The 22,277-nt window shown below is 41.6% G+C and overlaps 1 protein-coding gene and 1 pseudogene across 2 annotated transcripts in view; one reads left to right on the forward strand and one right to left on the reverse strand.

Moving 5' to 3' along the window:
• The window catches only part of AMPH (amphiphysin), a 211,193-nt gene that overhangs the window by 1,484 nt on the left and 187,432 nt on the right, over positions 1–22,277 (reverse strand). For both annotated transcript variants that reach the window (XM_070466607.1, XM_020892153.2), the window contains 3 exons: positions 12,150–12,359; positions 9,131–9,376; positions 4,114–4,215 (listed from right to left, as the gene is read on the reverse strand). In XM_070466607.1, the coding sequence (XP_070322708.1) occupies positions 4,114–4,215; positions 9,131–9,376; positions 12,150–12,359 (558 nt within the window). The remainder of the gene's footprint in view (positions 1–4,113; positions 4,216–9,130; positions 9,377–12,149; positions 12,360–22,277) is intronic.
• On the forward strand, positions 6,465–7,877 carry LOC139034780 (eukaryotic initiation factor 4A-II pseudogene; annotated as a pseudogene).

Here is a 22,277-nt window from a genome sequence, read left to right on the forward strand (position 1 = left end):
CTGTAACTTACTGTACTTTCCAGGTATCATGCTGTAAGATTTTAAATATTTTCTTTATATTTTGTTTGTTTTTTATGTATTATTTGTGCGAAAAGTATTATAAATTTATTACACTACAGTACTACACAGCCAATTATGTTAGTTGAGCACCTAGGTTAACTTTGTTGGACTTACTAACAACTTGGACTTAAGAATGTGCTCTTGGAATGGAACTTGTTTATATGCAGGGGACTTATTGTACTGGAAAAATCTACATTGCCAATGATTAATAAAATAATGGGTTTATCGAGTATTGTGGTCCTGTACAAGGATATCACATTACCTGTAAACTTGTGTGCTGAGCTCAGGGATAAACCTTGTCCCTAGTAAGTTGTCAGTTTAAGAAAAATAGAATACAATTTGAAATTATTTATTTTATATATATAGTTAATTGAAGGTTAATGTTGCAGATGGTGACTGCAGTTATGAAATTAAAAGATGCTTGCTCCTTGGAAGAAAAACTATGACAAACCTAAACAGCATATTAAAAAGCAGAGACAATACTTTGCCAACAAAGGTCCATATATTAAAAGCTATGGTTTTTCCAGTAGTCATGTATGGATATGAGAGCTGGACCATAAAAGAAGGCTGAGCACTGAAGAATTGATGCTTTTGAACTGTGGTGCTGGAGAAGACTCTTGAGAGTCCCTCAAACTGCAAGGAGATGAAACCAATCAATCCTAAAGGCAATCAATCCTGAATACTTATTGGAGGGACTGATGCTGAAGTGATGCTCCAATACTTTGGCCACCTAATGCAAAGAGCCAACTCACTGGAAAAGACCTTGATGCTGGGAAAGACTGAAGGCAGGAGGATAAAGGGACGACAGAGGACGAGATGGCTGGATGGCATCACTGACTCAATGGACATGAGTTTGAGCAAGCTCTGGGAGATGGTGAAGGATAGGGAAGCCTGGAGTGTTTGTAGTCCATGGGGTCGGAAAGAGTTGGACACGACTGAGAGACTGAACAACAACAAATATTAATGTTATAATTTTGTACAAAGTGTAGTTAATGCTAACTGGATTATAACAAATTCTTAAGGAAGAGGAAAGAATTCATTTATACCCAGTGCAAAGAGAGGGACACCGTGTGAAAACATCACACACGGGACCATTTCCTGTCCTTTGGATCCCAGTGAAAGAAAGGCTTAAAGACCGCTGGGTTGGAATATAGAGCTGAGAAGACCATGAGAGGTCTTCTACTTCAGCCTCAACCACTTGCTTATAAGAAAGAACTCTGTCTGCCCACTCACACGTGTAACTGAAATAAACCACCATATACAAGACTTAATCAAACACTAACAGCTTGATATGTGTTGCCTGGTATCACTATTGCATTTGTTGTCACTGTTGTTTTTCAAGTTTATATAAACTACAGAGCAGTTTGATGTCATGACATTTGTGCTGGAAATATTCATAGTCTTTGTAAATTATTCCTTATAAACATTTGTCTATCGTATAGGTGTGCCCTCACAAAAAAGAAAGACAGTTAGCCACAGGCAATTTAAAGAACCCATTGTGCATGGTCACAGGGTATGGTAGATGAAACGTAAAACTGAGAAATGGAGGCTGACATCTGCCCTTGGCCTTCCAGAGATAAGCAGAGTCTACTTGGGGACAGCTGAGTTGAAGGAACAATTCTAAACATACAGATCATAGGATGTGAAACCAGTGGGAAATGACTGTCTTTATTATGTTAACCAATACAGGAAAAAGATCCCACTTAAAATGAAGGATAGCTAGATTTCATCGGAACCAATCCCCAGTATAGTTCAAGTACATCAGATAAAATGAGGTCTCATAAAATTAAATAAAGGAGCTGAATACATTTCCTTTGATATAATCTAAGACCATAAATTGATGCTGCTATACAGACAAGAAATATAAGCATTTAGACAGGCCAATTTTTGACAACAGAAAAAAAGTAACAGAGAAAAAATGATTTGATAAAATAACTGATAATATCCTAGCTGATGAGGAAAAGTGTCCTCTATAAAATTATGATGTTATATATGTGAAGGGCAAAGTTATACTTAGAGTAAAAGATGATAGCTAAATATTTTCTAAACCTCTGGTAAACATACAAAAGGTCATATTTTCCCCTCAAGTGTCTACATTTGACTTTATTTACAGTGAGTGAAAAATCCAATGAAGCCAAGTGGAGTCATGGGTTTTAAAATAGTTTCAAAAAAATAAAATAGCTTCAATAAAGACAAACATAAAGGTCTGGCATAAACCCATAATCAAGATATATTCCAACTCATAGATTTTGAAATGCAACTTATGGAGTGAAGCATCACAGTTAATATCAATCTTTAGCTAAGAAAAATATAGAAAAGTAAATTTTAACTGCTTAAAATATGTGGTAGAAAAAAAAGTGTGGTAGACTGAAGATTTCTAGTTTTGGTTGAGGCAAAATAGCTGGTATGCAACAAACACTATTGCATAGAACACAACTGTATTTATAGTTGTAGATACATGTGCATACATAAATGGGACTATTTTTATATAAAAATGAGTGCTACAAAATATAAGTTTATACATTAGAGGGCTTCCCTGGAGGCTCAGATGGTAAAGAATCTGCCTGTAATGTAGGAGACCTGGGTTTGATCCCTGGGTTGAGAAGGTCCCCTGGAGGAGGGCATGGCAACCCACTCCAGTTCTTGCCTGGAGAATTCCATGGACAGAGGAGCCTGGCGGGCTACAGTCCATAGGGCTGCAGAGTTGGACATGACTGAAGTGACTTAGCACGTATATCCAACAACTATGTGAAGGCATTGAAAATGAACAAAAGCAGGCAGACATTGAAAGTGAACATGTTAGTTGCTCAGTCATGTCTGATTCTTTGCAGCCTCATGGACTGCAGCCCACCTGGCTCCTCTGTCCAGGGAATTCTCCAGGCAAGAATACTGGAGTGGGTTGCCATGCCCTTCTCCAGGCAATCTTGCCAACCCAGGGATAGAACTTGGGTCTCCTACATTGCAGGCAGATTCTTTACCATTTCTGAGCCACCAGTGCAGAAATTGGGGAATATTTAACCCTTGAAACCACACTGGGTTAGAGCTGTTACAAGGTCTTTCCTGAGGGTTAACCTCAGTCTGTGTGATGCAGGACATTCAGAGGATAGAGTTTATGGCTGCCAGAGGAGCTGTACTTTCATGGAGACTATCTTGAAAGAGGGGACTACCGAGAGGGAACCTCAGATATACAGAAAACTTCTTTCCTGGAATCCTCAGCTGCACCCCAAGCTGTAAATGCATAAGTGCTTCTCCAGGAGCCTGCGGGAAAGGAATGGCAGGAAGGCAACAATAGCGAAGTAGAAATTTCAGCACTGGCAGTGCAGAGGAGGCAGAATTTTAAGTTCAGATCCCACAAAGCTAGTGGGCTTGATAAATCCTTCAGGATTTCTATTGAAATGCCAAAGCAGAATGTCTAAGAAGTAGAGAGAAATCGCAGGACTAAGATTTAGCCTGAGAATAAAAAAACAAAAACAAACTTCCATGAACTCAAGGTATTTATCTACTCATTTAGATGCCTGTTAGAAGAAAAAGAAACGATTTTCAGAGGTAGAAGACAGAACTGAGACTCTCCAATGCAACAGCCACTGTGTCCAGTGTCATTTTTTTTTAATTACAGGAAAATATGACCCAAAGATAAAAAGCAACAGAAATGTGTCCTGAGATGACCCAGCTTTTGGAATTTGCAGTAAGAAATATAAAGCAGCTATTACAAGTAGGTTCAAGTACTTAAGCCAAAGTACTCTGCTTCCCTGGAGGCTCAGATGTTAAAGAATCTGCCTGCAATGAAGGAGACCCAAGTTCGATCCTGGGGCCAGGAAGATCCCCTGAAGAAGGGAATGGCAACCCTCTCCAATACTCTTGCCCGGAGAATTTTATGGACAGAGGAGACTGGCGGGTTACAGTTCATGGGGCTGCAGAGTCAGACACGGCTGAGCAACGGAGCACTCATGGAGCAAGTCAGAAGGTAGAAACATCTTCAGGAAGTCACTGAGTCCACCTGACCCTCAGGAAAAACCAGGAGAGCCTGTGGTGCTTGCTGCCCTCATCCTTTACCTGGTCAGCTTCCGAATCTGAGGGCACCACCAACACCACATCTCCCCTTTGTAAGGTAAGTTCATCCGAATTTGCTGCCTCGAAATCGTGCAGTGTTTCCACCTGCAAAAGATTGTAAAAGAACCGATTCATTTTAGAAAGAAAAGGAGATATAAAAGCAGTCTCTCAACTAGATTATCAGCAGGCACTCTTAGAAGCATCTCTAAACTGGATTAAAAAAGATGAAGATATGAGTCAAGCCCCAAATGGCAACCCACTGCAGTATTCTTGCCTGGAAAATTCCATGGACAGAGGAGCCTGGCAGGCTACAGTCCATGGGGTCGCAAAGAGTCGGACACGACTGAGTGACTTCACGTTCTTTTCTTTTTCCAGGGACTCTAACAACAAAGGAAATCCTAATCTCTGTCTACTTTTAATCTGAGTTTTACAGGCAGACACAGGCCATCTGAATGTATTGCATATTTAGTAAAGCAATGCCTTTTTCCAAAGCTAAAATTTAGTGCATTAATTAAATTTTAATTTCTCACATTTTTGTTAGAGAGTTCTATTTTATTATCACCAATGCTTTGTTACTATTTGTTTATTTTTTTTTAACCTAAAGATGCCTAGTGAAAAGTTCTTCTGTAAAATGATTAATAATTGAGAAAACCATCACTTATATGTTATATGGAAAGTACTATCTAATTAAACTCTGTGATCAATTTCTTAAATAAACTTCCTTCCCTATCTTACCTTTTAAACCATGACAATCTGTTTCCTTTCTCTCTTTTTCTGATTTTTTAATAGAAATATATTTGACATGTAACATTATATCATTTAAGGGATATACCATGTTAATTTAATACATTTGTATATGGTAACATGATGGCCACTGTAGCACTATCTAGCACGTGATTATGTTACATAATTATCATTTCTTTTTAGTGGTGGGGTTGAGTTCTAGTCTCTTAGCAGTGTTGATGATAATAATACAACCATGTCATTCACCATGGATTAGATATCTAGGGCTACTTTACTACCAGAGAATTTTCAAGAAGCAGGAGAGAGTACTAAAATGAACCCCTATGTTATCAAGTGTGAAGCAGATCGCCAGTCCAAGTTGGATGCATGAGACAAGTGCTCAGGGCTGGTGCACTGGGATGACCCAGAGGGATGGGATGAGGAGGGAGGTGGGAGAGGGGTTCAGAATGGGGAGCACATGTAAATCCATGGCTGATTCATGTCAATGTATGGCAAAAACTGCTATAATATTGTAAAGTAATTAGCCTCCAACTAATAAAAATAAATGAAAAAATAATAATTTTAAAAAAAAGAAAAAAATAAAATAAAATGAACCCCCATGGACTCATCACCAAGCCTGGATAACTATTTAATCAAGACTAGTTTTCTCTCTCCTGTGTCCCTGACCTCTTTTTCAGAGCCAAGACTAAACAACTGGCTTTTAAATTGTATATTTTGTATACAGAAGCATAACATGGGAGAGCTGGAAATGACTGTCTTATTGCCAAATTCATTTTTTCTGATGAAAACCCTGAAGCCCAGATAGTGGGTAAATGCTGTTCCCCAGCTCACAGTGCAGCCACTGAGCAAAGTCAGGGAGGGACCCAGCCAGACCTGGCCTTGTTTGGCATCCCTGCCCCCTTGACTTGATGCCCTTTTCTTAAAACAGAACACAGTAAAGCATTGGCTTAGTGGCCACATGTCTGGTCATGTTTTTCCTCCATATTAATTCATCAATCTATTAAGCCCCCCTGTCCCCAATGGAGGTGACAAGGTAGCAGCTACTTTCTAAGGAGCAAATAGAAGAAAAAGACAATGGCTATTCTACTCAATTCCACCCCTACAAACATACACATATTTAATACTTTTTAAAAGACAAAGAGCTGAATTTGGAAATGCCAAGTCAAATATGCATATTAGCATTCCAACTATAATCTATGAGGTAGGATTATATACCTTTAAGCCCCTGGCTTAAGCCCGAGTATTAGGCTTAAGTATGGGGCTTCCCTGGCAGCTTAGACAGTAAAGACTCTGCCTGCAATGTGAGGGATGCAGTTTCGATCCTTAGAAAGGGAAGATCCCCTGGAGAAGGGATTGGCTACCCACTCCAATATTCTTGCCTGGAGAATTTCATGGACAGAGCAGCCTGGTGGGCTAGTTTATGGGGTTGCAAAGAGTCAGACATGACTGAGTGACTAACACCTTTATTAAAAAGGTATTAAAAACTGGGCTTTTTGGTAAGGACCCTTCCATTGATGAAAACTAAATAGTCATTTAAAGGCCTCTCTGAGCAAAGCTTTCTCTCCGTCATTTTTTTCCTTATCATAGAAGCCAATTAACATATTTATTCACTTTTAAAATATTTATGGCTTTTCAGTCCGGCACTGAGTGGTTCTTCGGATCATGTCTGGTGGCTCCGCGGATTATAACAGAGAACATGGCGGCCCAGAGGGAATGGACCCCGATGGTGTCATCGAGAGCAACTGGAATGAGATTGTTGATAACTTTGATGATATGAACTTAAAGGAGTCTCTTCTTCGGGGCATCTATGCTTATGGTTTTGAGAAGCCATCAGCTATTCAGCAGAGAGCTATTATTCCATGTATTAAAGGGTATGATGTAATTGCTCAAGCTCAGTCAGGTACTGGCCAGACAGCCACATTTGCTATTTCCATCCTGCAACAGTTGGAGATTGAGACCCAAGCACTAGTATTGGCCCCCACCAGAGAACTGGCTCAACAGATCCAAAAGGTAATTCTGGCACTTGGAGATTATATGGGAGCAACTTGTCATGCCTGCATTGGTGGAACAAATGTTCGAAATGAAGTGCAAAAACTGCAGGCTGAAGCACCACATATTGTTGGAACACCAGGGAGAGTGTTTGATATGTTAAACAGAAGATATCTCTCTCCAAAATGGATCAAAATGTTTGTTTTGGATGAAGCAGATGAAATGCTGAGCCAAGGGTTTAAGGATCAAATCTATGAGATCTTCCAAAAATTAAATACTAGTATTCAGGTGGTGTTGCTTTCTGCCACAATGCCAACAGATGTGTTGGAAGTGACCAAAAAATTCACGAGAGATCCAATTCGAATTTTGGTGAAAAAGGAAGAATTGACCCTTGAAGGAATCAAACAGTTTTATATTAATGTTGAAAGAGAGGAATGGAAGTTGGATACACTTTGTGACTTGTACGAGACACTGACAATTACACAGGCTGTCATTTTTCTCAATACAAGGCGCAAGGTGGACTGGCTCACAGAGAAAATGCATGCCAGGGACTTCACAGTTTCTGCCCTGCATGGTGACGTGGACCAGAAAGGAAGAGATGTTATTATGAGGGAATTTCGATCAGGGTCAAGCCGTGTTTTGATCACTACTGACTTGTTGGCTCGTGGAATTGATGTGCAACAAGTGTCATTGGTTATAAACTATGATCTACCTACCAATCGTGAAAACTATATTCACAGAATTGGCAGAGGGGGGTCGATTTGGGAGGAAAGGTGTGGCTATAAACTTTGTTACTGAAGAAGACAAGAGGATTCTTCGTGACATTGAGACTTTCTACAATACTACAGTGGAGGAAATGCCAATGAATGTGGCCGACCTTATTTAATTCCTGGGATGAGATAGTTTTGAATGCAGTGCTCGCTGTTGCTGAATAGGTGATCACAACGTGCATTGTGCTTCTTTCTTTGGGAATATTTGAATCTTGTCTCAATGCTCATAACGGATCAGAAATACAGATTTTGATAGCAAAGCGACATTAGTCGTGAGCTCTTGTGAGGAAAGTCATTGGCTTTATCCTCTTTAGAGTTAGACTGTTGGGGTGGGTATAAAAGATGGGGTCTGTAAAAATCTTTCTTAGAAATTTATTTCCTAGTTCTGTAGAAATGGTTGTATTAGATGTTCTTTATCATTTAATAATATACTTGTGGACTAAAAGATATAAGTGCTGTATAAAATCAGCCAATTATGTTAAAAAAATAAATAAATAAATAAAATAAAATATTTATGGACTCCTTACTTTGTGCCATGCAAGTGCAGCAAGGTATTTCCTGCCCTCCAGCAAGGAGCAGATAAGCACGCGGATAATTTCAAGCTCTGGGCTCTAGGGGGAGCTCGAGGGGGTACTTGGGGTGGAAGCAATCACCCCATTCACTACCAAGGAGCATATCATTTACCTTGTGGCGAACTTTCTTTGATTATCAGTTGTTATAGAAGACATGACTATGCTTCTTGCAGCCCAGCAGCATGGAAATCTTACCATGTTATAATGTTATAATAATGTTATAATAATAATATATAATATATATAATATATAATAATACATAATAATGTTATAATAATAAGAGGATGAAGGAAAAAACAATACAGTAACAAAAACAATAAATACACATGGCAAAAAGAATGAAAACCAGACAACCAAGTCTGCACAAAAGGGCTTCAAAGCAAAGGAAGGACAAACGGTCACCAGATTTAAAAAAAAGAAATGTTAAGGGACCGGAAACACATTTCTCCTTTTTAAAAGAGACTCAAAAAAATAAATAAAAATAAAAAAATAAAAGAGACTCAGCTGTAACTGAAGCAAAATTGTAAAGCAGATCATAGAGAACTGAGAACATATTTAACAGTCAGTGTGGCATGTGGCACCTGAAGTGTATCCTTTTGTGTAGACACGACCACCAAATTCACAAGCCTTGAAACTAAACAATGAACTTCATCTGCCAAGCTGCTTCAGTTGTGTCCAACTCTTTATGACCCTCTGGATTGCAGCCTGCCGGGCTCCTCTGTCCATGGGATTTCCCAGGCAAGAATACTGGAGTGGGTTGCCATTTCCTTCTCCAAAACAATGAACTTTGGTTAACTGCAAATCAAACTGAAACGGAGTCCTCAAGTAAGACAAGACTAAATTTAATTACACTGTATTCTCCATCAAAGGTGACAGATTTTACTATTGTATTTTCCTGACACTGAATAAAGTAAGAAAAAAAAAAGGCAAAATAAAAGCTAGAACCTTGTAGAGGAAGCCGGGAGGCACTTCCTGGAAGACCTCGCTTGTTGAGGGAGCAGAAGGCGCAGGCTGCGGGGCCCTGGCCGCCTTCTCCTCCTCTGAGGCCAGCTCCGGCATCTCACTGGTGGGGCCCGGAAGAGCCGCGTCATCAGTCACCTCCTTGTATTCTGCATCCAGGGTTCCTTCATGTTCTCCCTCCCCTTCATTGTTGGAGGCGGGCTGTATGACGACAGAAGGGATGACCTTCTCCTGAGGGGAGAAAAATATGGTGGTGTGGGCAAGGGCTGGGAAAGAAGGCTTCTGTGCTCTCCAGGAGTTTCCTCTAGCCAATCTCACCCGCCGTGGTTCCACTTTCCCCACGTCTCCCGTCCAGCTAAACGTCTGCCCTTCACCCAACTTTTCTGGTCTCAAACCCTTCCACCTTGCAGAACGTTCCTCCCAACATGGCCTCCTTTTTATGTCTCCTGAGACAGAAACCTTTAGTGGGACCAATTTGTGGATCCTTGAACAACCAGGCAGTTAGGTAAGACAGGTTTCTCAGGAAGTTGGGGGGTGGACTAGCAGAATTTGGGGAGAGAGGTTAATCATGATGGGAGGAGGGGTATAATCCTGAGAGGAAATGTAGCTAGACTCTAAGGATGCCCCCATTTTCACAGTGGTCCATTCTTGTCCCTCTGAATAGTAACCCTCACTTGAAACTGACATTTAACCTCCTGTGATTGCTTTTCTCCTGGAAACTCTATTGTTAGTAAAGATCTGGCCCCTGTTTGCAGATGATCTGCCTTCCTTTGCTTGCTGGTTTTCATCAGAGCTCACACTGCACTGATAACTTGAGTGATGACAATTCCCACCAACTGCTCTGAGTACTGTACTGTCTGGGGGAAAAGCAGAATCAAAGGATCAAGACCTGTTTTATTCTTTTACGAAGATGAGCAGGGAAGGGAATTTCACTAGCATATGGGAAGCCTGGAGATCAAGTTCTATATATCCTCAGATATCAGTGAACATAGATAGGCACTTCTATTCTTCAATTTGGGGACAATAACACATTCTTTCAACAAGCATGTTGTCACACATACAGAAATATGCCTGGCATTGTGACAAGAAAATCTATGGAAAAATATAGAATGTACTTTTGAGTTATTTCTCTAAATAGTACTGCTGCCGGCTGTTTGAACAGGATCATTTAGCTTCAAGCATTAAGGAACTCTGGAAAGATTTCTGGAAATTTATTATGAGTGAAATAATCAGGAAAAAGCAAAATCTCCCATTAAACCACCTCTTTACTATTTCTACTTAGAATTCAGAGGAGCAAGAACATGGGGTTTAGAAGAGGCATCCTTGCTGTGGTTTCTGGGTTTGAGGCCTCACATTAGGAGTATCTGTATTTGTTGCCTTGGTGTCTCTGGGGTAACTCCAACTTCAGGTCATATTAATAACCCAATGTAGGGATGGACTTTTGGTAAAAGGAGCCTAGTGGAGAGTTTAAGGCACTCTAATATGCCAAAGCCTTTGTGTGGATCACAATAAACTGTGGAAAATTCTGAAAAAGATGGGCATACCAGACCACCTGACCTGCCTCTTGAGAAACCTGTATGCAGGTCAGGAAGCAACAGTTAGAACTGGACATGGAACAACAGACTGGTTCCAAATAGGAAAAGGAGTACATCAAGGTTATTTAACTGGTATGCAGAGTACATCATGAGAAACGCGGGGCTGGAGGAAGCACAAGCGGTAATCAAGATTGCCGGGAGAAATATCAATACTTCAGATACACAGATGACACCACCCTTATGGCAGAAAGTGAAGAAGAACTAAAGAGCCTCTTGATGAAAGTGAAAGAGGAGAGAGAAAAAGTTGACTTAAAGCTCAACATTCAGAAAACTAAGTTCATGGTATCTGGTCCCATCACTTCATGGCAAATAGATGGGGAAACAGTGGGAACAGTGGCTGACTTTATTTTTCTGGGCTCCAAAATCACTGCAGATGGTGACTGCAGCCATGATATTAAAAGACGCTTACTCCTTGGAAGGAAAGTTATGACCAACCTAGACAGCATATTAAAAAACAGAGACATTACTTTGCCAACAAAGGTCCATCTAGTCAAAGCTATGGTTTTTCCTGTAGTCATGTATGGATTTGAGAGTTGGACTATAAAGAAAGCTGAGCACCGAAGAATTGATGGTTTTGAACTGTGGTGTTGGAGAAGACTCTTGAAAGTCCCTTGAACTCCAAGGGGATCCAACCAGTCAATCCTAAAGGAGATCAGTCCTGAGTGTTCACTGGAAGGACTGATGCTGAAGCTGAAACTACAATACTTTGGCCATCTGATGAGAAGAGCTGACTCATTTGAAAAGACCCTGATGCTGGGAAAGATTTAAGGCAGGAGGAGAAGGGGACAACAGAGGATGAGATGGTTGGATGGCATCACTGACTTAATGGACATGAGTTTGATTTCCAAGCTCCAGGAGTTGGTGATGGACAGGGAGGCCTGGTGTGCTGTGGTCCATGGGGTTGCAAAGAGTCGGACATGACTGAGCGACTGAACTGAACTGAATAATAAAGAGTAATAATAGCAATATGACTTAACTACTAATACTGGATTCCCACCATGTGTCTGGCACCCGGCTGAGAACTCTGGCTATTATCTCACCTAATCCATCCAACGAGCCTATTGTTCTATCAAATTCTCTTCCTCCTCCCTGCCTCCATTCACATCCTTTTCCTCGTCTGTGCTTCATTCTTCTCCTTCACTTAATTCCATGGTTTCCCTCGCCCCTACAGGTGCTTAAGCCCAGTCCACCAGAGCAAGGGGAGCCAAGTGGAGCCTCACGATGCTGATACAGGAGAATGCTGAGATCATTCTTTCTGAGAATCGAATATGTCATTTTGGTGGAGTGGGAGCCACAAAACGGCTACAGACCATCCATTACTCCACATCCAAAAGAGGTATCACCAGTAGCCAACAGAGCGTTCCAGTGGCCACCACCTCCCTAGACACTTCACTCACTAGGACACGTACCTGAGTGGCCGCTGCTTCCGTTTCTTCCAGCTGAGATCTGTCACCATCTATGGCCTCTGCGGATCCGGTGTCGGTCTTGGCCTCCTCTAAACCTGCTCCTGCTCCAGCTAGGAGAGCCACCTTCTCTGTCTCTGCTTCCTCCACCGGGACCCCCTCGGCCTCCGGCACCAAGGTTCCAGCCGTCACGTCAGCCTCCACTCCAGGGATGATCTGCAAACCAAACGGGCCTCAGTAAGAGTCAGACTCAGCCTGCCATGTCTGTCCCCTCTTCTGAGGCCATCAGACTGCCAGGCTTTCTTTGTCATGTCCCGAAGCCCAGTATTCAGGTACAGCAGTCTGCCATCTGCTCCAAGTTCTGACTCCTCTGCCTCCTGGGCCCCCAATGATGCTACAGTCCTCAGCTTTCCTTGCAGGTGGGTGTAGCAAATGGAATGGGAATGGAAGTGACACATGCCACCCTTGAAACACAGCTTTTGAGGTGTGCACAGTCCCCTCCACAAGCTCTTTCTAATTCGTGTTGGCTGAAAGCAGATGAGAGCAATATTGCAGAGGATATCTGAGTGACAAAAATGGAAGGGGCCCAGGCCCGATATTACCTGGATCATGGAAGAAAGCCATTGACAAGCATCCTTATCACACAAAGTCAGAATATCATAAACTGCATTTAAAAATATAAACTTTCAAATCTTCATGGAGACAGTCCCATAAGCTAAATTACATTCATTAAAAAAAAGATTAGCAAGTTTCTCAATGAGACCTCTTGAGAATGAAGGGAGAATCATTTTTGCCATCAAATATATATGATAATTCAAATTAAATCAGATTTAAAGACCTTTACTAGGAAACACAAAATAGAAAAAAAATGAGAATCTTGCTTCTAAGGTTGGAATGTAGTTGAAAGAGCTTTAAGTAGTATGTAAAACTTGGAATAATGAAATAAAGTACAATCAGAAATTTTAGTTTTGAACAGATTGGCTATGGAGTCCAAGTCTTCACAAGACTCTCACATCAGCTCGCAGACTTGATTTGAGAGATTCAAATCAGAAAGACTGAGAAAAAAGGAGCACTGTAGATTGATTGTATATAATACACTCAGGAAGCATCTTTCAAAAACTGATCTTGCTAGCTGATGTGATTAGAATTAATCATTCTTTTTCCTTATTGAATAAACTCTACCCAGTTTGTCCTATTAAGTTAGGAAAGCTCTCATGATTCAGAATTGCTGAACCCAGAATACTGAAAAGGGCAATGGACAGTGCCTGCTGAGCGGGCCTCGGAAATGGGAGATGGAGATTCTGAGCCACACACCTATGGTCATAGCGGGGCATTTAAAAAACCTCCTTCTGACTCAAACGTACTTTTATTTATAAAAGTAACCCATTGCAATACACACCCTGTGTGTGTGTGTGTGTGTGTGTGTGTGTGTGTGTGAGTCATTCAGTCGTGTCTGACTCTTTGCGACCCCATGGACTGTAGCCCCGCCAGGCTCCTCAGTCCATGGGATTCTCCAGGCAAGAACACTGGAGCGGGTTGCCATTCTCCCCTCCAAATACACACCCCACTAAATAGAAAATAGATAACCAACAAAGACCTACTGTATAGCACAGAACTCTACTCAATCTCTTGTAATAATCTAGATGGGGAAATAATCTGAAAGAGATATAAATATAAATCTATATATAGATATATATATATAAAACTGAATCACTTTGCTGTACGCCTGAAACTAACACAATCGTGAGCCAACCACACTGCAATAAAGACAAAAATAACTAATATAAAATTAACCTGTTGCTGAATACATTTTCTACAACATTTTACTTTAGAAATGAAAAATAATGCTAGCAGTGTAGTATTTGTTATATGGACAAGTATCACTCATATTCTTAGAAGCTATTTCCTTCTCTTAGGAGAATTTCCTATTATCAGAATTTGATATCCTATTTGATATCCTATTATCTCCACAAAGTATGCAATGATTTAAACACAGTCACTGGCCATGACATAAAATGTAGTTTTTTTCCTACTCTGTCATTAAGTACATGAGTTCATAAAAAGAATACTTTTACATGATACATATTTAAGGTGCATTATAAATACTGATAATTACTTATGTGGGGCATGAAGTACAGGGGGATTTATATTTAGGTGAATGACTGAAAATTCCTATAATAAAAGGTTAACTTAAAAAGTTAAAAGAATTATATCTCTTGTTTTACATAAACATAGGTCTTTTATATATGTTATTGTTGCCACTGTTGAAAGAGTAATGCTCAGAATATAACTTAGGAGGGCATCTTAATTTCAAGAAGACTGATAAACAAGGGCTCTTAGCTTTGCTGTTGGAAAACCAACAAGCTCTCTCCAGGATCCTAAGAAACTACACATAAACTATACATAAACACAATGTGTATACAATGGACTTAGGAGTTCAAATGTCGAAAGTAAGTTGTGTTGTCATCGTTCTAAGTTATATGTATTTTCCATCTGTCTGGAAAAAAAATCACCCCTACGGAGTGAACACCCCCCTGGTTTCAGCAGTTTGGGGCCAGACAGACTCTGTATCATGCAGACAGCATGGGTAAGCTGAATGGTGAATACCACTACACACACACAGACGTCCTATTACAGATCAAAAAACAGACATTATCTTACGTGACAGGCTGCTCCCCCAAGTGATTACACATAAAACCTTCCTTACATACATGTTCCAACTACATACTATTAGTAATTGGATTTTACTCTCAACTGAATCGATATACCTCTGAAGAGAATAGATTTCTGTGAGGTATTGAATGGTATGGCCAAAAGTAATGTTTTACCTCTACACAAATAAGATTTTAATAATGAGTTCCTGATTTATCTCTACAGCTGTATATAACCATCAGTTTGGTTGTATCCGATCTTACTAGTGCAAGAGATGCATGTTATCACCTTTCCTTCGCTAATAATTTTAACAAGCATCATCATTGCATCCGATTTAGACCTGAGAGGGTGGCTGCAGTGACGCCGGCCACCAGCAGGTGGCGACCAAGGGCTCTGTCTGCCTGCTCTGATACTCTGAACGCAAAAGAGCAAAGCTTCAGCATTGCACCAATTCACCCGACCCCTGTCACAAAAAAGGGATGGAGCATGTGGTAAATCGTTGATAAGAATAATGGAAAATAATAATCACCTAAATACTAAAAGTAACAATGACAATAAAGACAAGGGGCCAAGGAAACGGCACTTTGGCTACAGAGCATGAGTGTGTGCTGTCGCCTCAGTCAACTCTGACTCCTTGTGACCCCGTGGACTGCAGCCCACCAGGCTCCTCTGCCCATGGGATTCTCCAGGCAAGAACACTGGAATGGGTTGCCACTCCCTCCTCCAGGAGATCTTCACAACCCAGGAATCAAACCAAGGTCTCTTAAGTCTCCTGTATTAGCAGGAAGGTTCTTTACCACTAGCACTACCAGGCAAGCTCTTGACTATAGAGACGAAAAGTTAAACAGTTTGAATGACCTACCTAAAAGAGGGAAGAAATGATCACTCTTCCAGCCTTCTCTGAGTCCATTAGAAATGAATTTCTATTTCTCTAGCTGAAATTAATACTCTGATTTTAGAAACCTTAAGAACATGACAGGGTTTCCCTGGCAGCTCTAATAGTAAAGAATCCTCCTGCAAGGTGGGAGACCTGGGTTCAATCTCTGGGCTGGGAAGATCCCCTGGAAGAGGGCAGGGCAACCCACTCCTATTCTTGCCTGGAGAATCCCCATGGACAGAGGAGCCTGGCGGGATACAGTCCATGGGGTTGCAAAGAGTCAAACATGCCTGAGCGACCAAGCACAGCACAGCACTGGTGAGTCAGTGGTAAAGATTCTGCCAGCAATGCAGGAGACGCGGGAGACATGGGTTTGATCCCTGTGTCAGGAAGATTGCCGGGAGAAGGGCATGGCAACCCACTCTAGTATTCTTGCCTGGAGAATTCCATGGACAGGGAAGCCTGGCGGGCTACAGTCCGTTGGGTCAAAAAGAGTCAGACACAACTGAAGCGACTGAGCATGCACACAGCCAGGAATATAACAAAAAGAGAGGACTGTCTCTACCTGTATTTCCTCGCACCTTTCTGCCTCTGTCTGACATTGCTCTGAAAATCAAGGATGCCCTGATCCTCACCTTATGTCTGGAATCTGCCCCATCGTTTCTGCTCTTACCAAAATAGTTCCAGTGCCTATTTATTGGCAGCAATAATAGATAACATAAAGATACAGTGGAAATAGAATCCATTTGCTCAGATTCAGTGTTTGCTCCAGATAATTGAAGATGAGATTAAAAAGGTTTTCAGGGAGAGTTATCCCTCTCTTATGATTATTTTTATGCATTCCAATTTGTTAGCTAATGTAATTTTAGACTCTAAATTTAGTTTTTTCTAGACTCTGCTTGCTACCACAGATGCTACACCTGCAACCGCAATGACTAATGAAGCTACTGGATACTTTTTAAATGCTTTGTTGTTGCTGCTGTTGTTTTTAAGGGAGACCAGAGGGCGGAAACTACTGAAAGTATTTCAAGCCTTTGATAGTCAACATTATCAATTTTTTTTTCTCTTTACATTTTAAGAGAAACACTAGTACCTTATCTGCTGTCAAAATTATACTACCTTGGTATACTATTTTGGTTGGCCTAATCGATTTACGGTGGAAAACATCCGACACAAAAACAGGTTAAAATTAGTTCTCCCTGCCTGCGGGTTGTTTACTGTATCCACAAGGTCTGTGCATGACAAGCACCCTATAAACAACTTGCACATTCATCAGAGAAGTCACAGAGACACACATGGGATGTTCTCCGAGGTGAGCATTTCTCAGTTTACCATGCTGTACAGATCTTACTGCCTTTTTATCGTCTGCGTCAACAATCCTCTTGGTGGAAAGCAATATGTGTTGGTATTCGTGACAGTCTTTACAAACACCTACTGGCCTTAGCAAGATTTTCGAGAAGTAGAGTGACATGAATGCATGCAACAATGGTGCCCATAGCCTGCGAAGCAGGGGAGTGCCAGGGATGACCGAAACCAGCCAGTCCCTCTGGCTGCTGGTGCCCGTCTTAGACGCAGGTCAACAAGGATGAGAATCGAGACGAGGAAGAGCCCTGATCGGCTGCAGAGGAATTTGTAATCTGTGGGCTTTGTGTAATTTATTGATTTATTTATTCACTGTTTTCTTGTCAATATTTGCTCTGAACAATGCCTGAAATATATTTCTTAATGACAAGTAAAGAATGTAAGAAACATACATTTTTTAATTTGATTATACTAAAATCAGAGAGTAGCCATCTTCCTGACATTAGCTCTTGGCAGAGCCTCTGACAGTTTCAGTATATATGCACAGTCTGCAGCCTGTGGGGGAAACTGACATTTACTGTGACTCTACAGTTTTCCAGGCACCATCCCAGGTGCTTTACATCTATCGTATGTTATTCGTTCAACAGCCGTATTAGATATAGTCCCACTTTCTACACAAATCAACTCATACTTAAGAGCTGAAGTAACTCAAGAAGTCAGTAAACTAGGATTGGGACAATATGACTCTAAATCTTGTGTTTCTTCACGCCAACCAGCATTCAAGTAGACAATGCACCTCTCAAATTAAGAGTTCCACTGTGATGCTCAGACCTGACACCTCCACAGACCATGACATCCTACTGTCAACTCCAAACAAGCAATGTTTGCTGAAGAAGTTGAGTGTGTTCTTACAACCAATGCATTCACTTACACTCTACGAATGCTGTCTTTAAGATGAGATTTGGGCTGGGGGGTGGGGGGCGGCGGAAGAGAGGTCCAAGGCCGGGGGGGTGGGGAGATATATGTATATATACAGCTGATTCATTTCAATGTACAGCAGAAACTAACATGACACTGTAAAGTCATTATACTCCATTAAAAAATAAATAAAACAAACAAAAAGATGAGATTCATAGATTCAAAATCTATTTGCAGACATGATCTGGGTACCTAAGCAACCATGTCATAAAACTCCTCTTATCTGATACAAATCATATGGTAAAAAGCTATTGAGAAGAGGTTCCTTAGATAGACTTTCTCCTCATTATTTCTGCCAATATTCCTGAAAATTCTATTGTTCAGAAATAGAGACAGAATGAGAAAGTGGAAAAGATCATCCTGGTTTTCCCCAGTGCACTGCAGAGTTATAACTGAAAACACACAGAAGCTGGGCACCTGGGCAGTCCTAGCGATGTTCACCAGTTAAACATTGATATGATTCCAAAGCTGGAAGGATCGGAGGGCTCATCTAGGAAAGGTGGGTTATCTTCACAAACAGAAGGAAATCCTGTGCAGTGCACATTTGCAGACGGGGATGTGAGCAGGTCCAGCGAGCCCCCTACACGCCCTGTGCTCTTATTTTACAAGTGAGGAAACATGATGGGGGGCGAGGAGCCTGCAGATGGAGCTGGAGCCCCAGGTGTCAGGTCTGACTCTCCCACTGATAAACACCAGAGCTGGAGTGACCCCTGAGTCCCTTTGGGAAGTAACAAAGGGAGATGGATCCCACAGTGTGGATCCTGGCTGCAGGCTGCCCTTGCCTTCTTCTGGATCCAACCTGAGCTCTTGACTTGTCTGAAAATACAAGCGTGTTATGAAATACAGGATTTCCTTAAGGATCCATCTTAAAGAAAAGCTTAAGAGGCAACCAGAGAAGGAAATGGCAACCCACCCCAGGGTTCTTGCCTGGAGAATCCCAGGGATGGGGTCACACAGAGTCGGACACGACTGAAGGGACTTAGCAGCAGTAGCAGAGAAGAGAAAATCCGTGTCCTAAGACACAGCCTGGTGGAGAGTACCCCTTTTCACACAAACCACACTTAGAACACAGCAGTGACTTCCCTGACGGTCCAGCAGCCAAGACTGTGCTCCAGTGCAGGGGGCCCAGGTTCAATCCCTGGTCAGGGAACTAGATCCCACATGCTACAACTTAGAGTTTGCATGCTGCAACCAAGACTCGGCTCAGGCAAATAAATACTAAAAAATAACCCAAAAAGCAAAATGGCAGGTGACAATTTCCCTACAGTACAACGGTAGCATGAGCTTTCCCAGGGAACACCTCACCACCACTGGTGCTCCCTTCCTCTGTAGTACCTGGTATTACAAAGTTCATTTGCTACTCCCTACATTTTCTTTCTGGGCTTCCCTGCTGGCTCAGATGGTAAAGAATCCGCCTGCAATGCAGGAGACCTGGGTTCAATCCTGGGTTGGGAAGATTCCCTGGAGAAGGGAATGGCAACACACGTCAGTATTCTTGCCTGGAGAAATCCACGATAGAGGAGCCTGGAGGGCTTCAGTCCATGGCAAAGAGTCAGACATGACTGAGTGATTAAAACTTTCACATTTTCTTTCTAATAAAGGAATTTCATGGTTCCTCCCCCACCCCGACCTTCATCTTAATCATCCTTTTCAATCTACTCTCCTAGTATGGCCTGCAGTCCCATCATAAACTTTCAGCAGCCTGGTTCCAGTGCAACTCAGCTGTGGCAGAGGTGTTGCCATGGCAACATCGGTCCGATTTAGCTCCATACTTTCCTTATAAATTACGATCTCCTGCTGAAATACCAAAGTTAATGAATTTGGGGTTAATTGGGCCTTTAAGGTCATAGTAGACTATCCAATAATAGTACATATTAAAACCAAGTTTTAATGAGAGATTATTTGCAATCTCTTCTTTGGGAGAAGTGGACAGGAAAAGTGGATTTATCTTTGCATGCAAAGGTAAATATTGTGTGTTGCACACTCTCAGAGGTTTTCAAATGATCAAGTGTTAGTTTCAGAAATAGCCACAAAACACAGCCTCAGTGGGAGTTGCAAAGAGCTTGTTTAAGGAAAACGCCTCTACTGCACAATAAACATTTCACTCTGGCTACGGTGTCTTTGCGCACTTGTTGTCACTGCTCAAATTGCCTTCTTGTGAGTAAGTCCAGGCTTGGGTTGGCAGAAGGCCGAGGCAGGGCTACCAGGCACACCCAGAGTCGAGATCAAAAAATGGAGAACTGCCAATCACCTATATGTCACCATGCTTAAAATTCCCAACCCTGACCCTGCCAGAACCATGGGCACCTCCCTGGGTAGTCAGGGGACTGGATCTTGAGGAAGGATAGGAAGTTGACAGTCACCCTTTGAAGACCCAACTGTCTACCTTTGGATATGACAGCCTCTGACTAGAGTAAGTAAAACATACCCCAGGCCATTCTGTCACCCCATTTGCTGAGCAAATAGAAGCTATAAGGCACAAATGAAGGGTACTCGTTACCATGAGGGGTTCTGGAAATTCTTCACTGTTTAATGGAATAAGTTGTAGATTTTTGAGAGCAGCAAGAGAACATATTGTGTATCAAGTACAACTCGTAGAGGAGAGATGAAGAAAATTGGGAGAGAAAGGGAAAATGATTTCCCCAAGGCCACCTCAACAGTTGCCACAGAGCCAATTCTCCAGACTCTTATTCAGTGATCTTTCCAATATATCACCTTAGATCCTTGCTTTGCAGCCAAAGTGGAGGATCAGGATACTCATTGCCTCAGAGAAACTCAAGGTTGGGGCTGGATGAGCATTTCTGTTCCTCTTTGACCCTTCGGCTTCACACCAGAAATATATACCAAGTCTAAGTGTGGCTTGGAGAAAGTCCTGGTGTCACCATGGAGGGATTTCAGCCCAACTGTAATCCTGTTGGCTTTAGACTGGTCTGTAAACATACTTTTAAAACCTGCTTTTTTTGAAAAACATAGCCTCTGTAGTAGTTAAGAGAGGAGTATCTATGAATTAAAATGTCAGGATTCACATTTCATGGCATCACTTTCTGGGTACGTAATCTTCATTTAACCACTTAAACTGTGTCTCATTCTCCTTAATCTGCAAAATGGGATAATGACTCCTAAATATCATCTTTCTTGGGATTGCTGTGAGAGGAGGCATGTCAATTATTAGCATTCAATATGGTCCTGTTGACTATACCTTAATTCTCTTGGTGTCTTTAGTCATAAACTCCCTTTTACTGCAGACCTCACACAGAGTAAGGCAGTATTGGGATTGTTTGAGACTCAATATTATAAATAAAAGTATACACTAAGCCAGAACCAAGAGGTCATATATTGTATGATTTTATGCATATGAAATATCCAGAGTAGAAAAGTCCAGAGACAGAAAGCAGACCGGCAGTTCCCAGGGTTGGTGGGGGAGGAGGGGACCATGTGCACAAGGTTTTAATTTGGGGTCATAAACAGGTTTCAGAACTAGACAGATGTGGTAGTTGTACAACATTAGGAATGTACGAAAGCCACTGAAATTTTCACTTTAAATCAATTGCTATGTGAACTGCACCTCAATAAACAATCGATTAACTTACGTTAGGTTCACTTTAAATTGATTAATTTTATGTTACGTGAACTGTACCTCAACAGAAAAAAATGAGCACATGCCAAAAGTAAAAAAATCACTAGGCACCAACTGTGGACAAAGGGCTCCTTGAAGATGCAAGAATAATCTGAAACCTCATGTCGATGTTCACGTGTAATCATAACACTCTGAACAAAATAACAACATCACACAATCCTCACATGGGTCTTGCAAAAAAGGGCTTTGGAACATGAGACCCCAGGAAGCAGGGAAGACAGTCTGTGTATGCCAGCTGGTAGGTGGCTAATGAATACTTAATATCAGCCACATATGAAAACAACCGGCACCCCATTTTCAGAGATGGAAACTGACAACCCCAAGTCAATCTGCTCTGTGAGGTGTGAGGCATGGGGAGCTGTCTATCATCTTGTTACCTTCATGTTAGTCCTGGCTAACTTTGTCTCTTCCCTATGACCTGGTACAATGGTAGAGAGAGAAAGTTCTCGGCCTGACCACTGGAATCAACTTTGTGTCAATCTCTGGAACTCACCTGCCTTTGTGTTCTCTCCACTGATCCTGAAGGAGGCTGTATGCCTCCGAATGGCCATACCTTCCTGGCAGTGAAGTTTGGAACACTTCCTATCAGTGGACCCAATAGGAAGGTCCCTAGAAGAGACAAAGTGTTCTTAGAAAGGGCAAAGAATTTTGATGGGATGCAGCTTCTTCAGGATCCAGGAGGAACTTG

This window comes from Odocoileus virginianus, chromosome 1, assembly GCF_023699985.2.
Source record: "Odocoileus virginianus isolate 20LAN1187 ecotype Illinois chromosome 1, Ovbor_1.2, whole genome shotgun sequence".
NCBI classification, from domain to species: domain Eukaryota; kingdom Metazoa; phylum Chordata; class Mammalia; order Artiodactyla; family Cervidae; genus Odocoileus; species Odocoileus virginianus.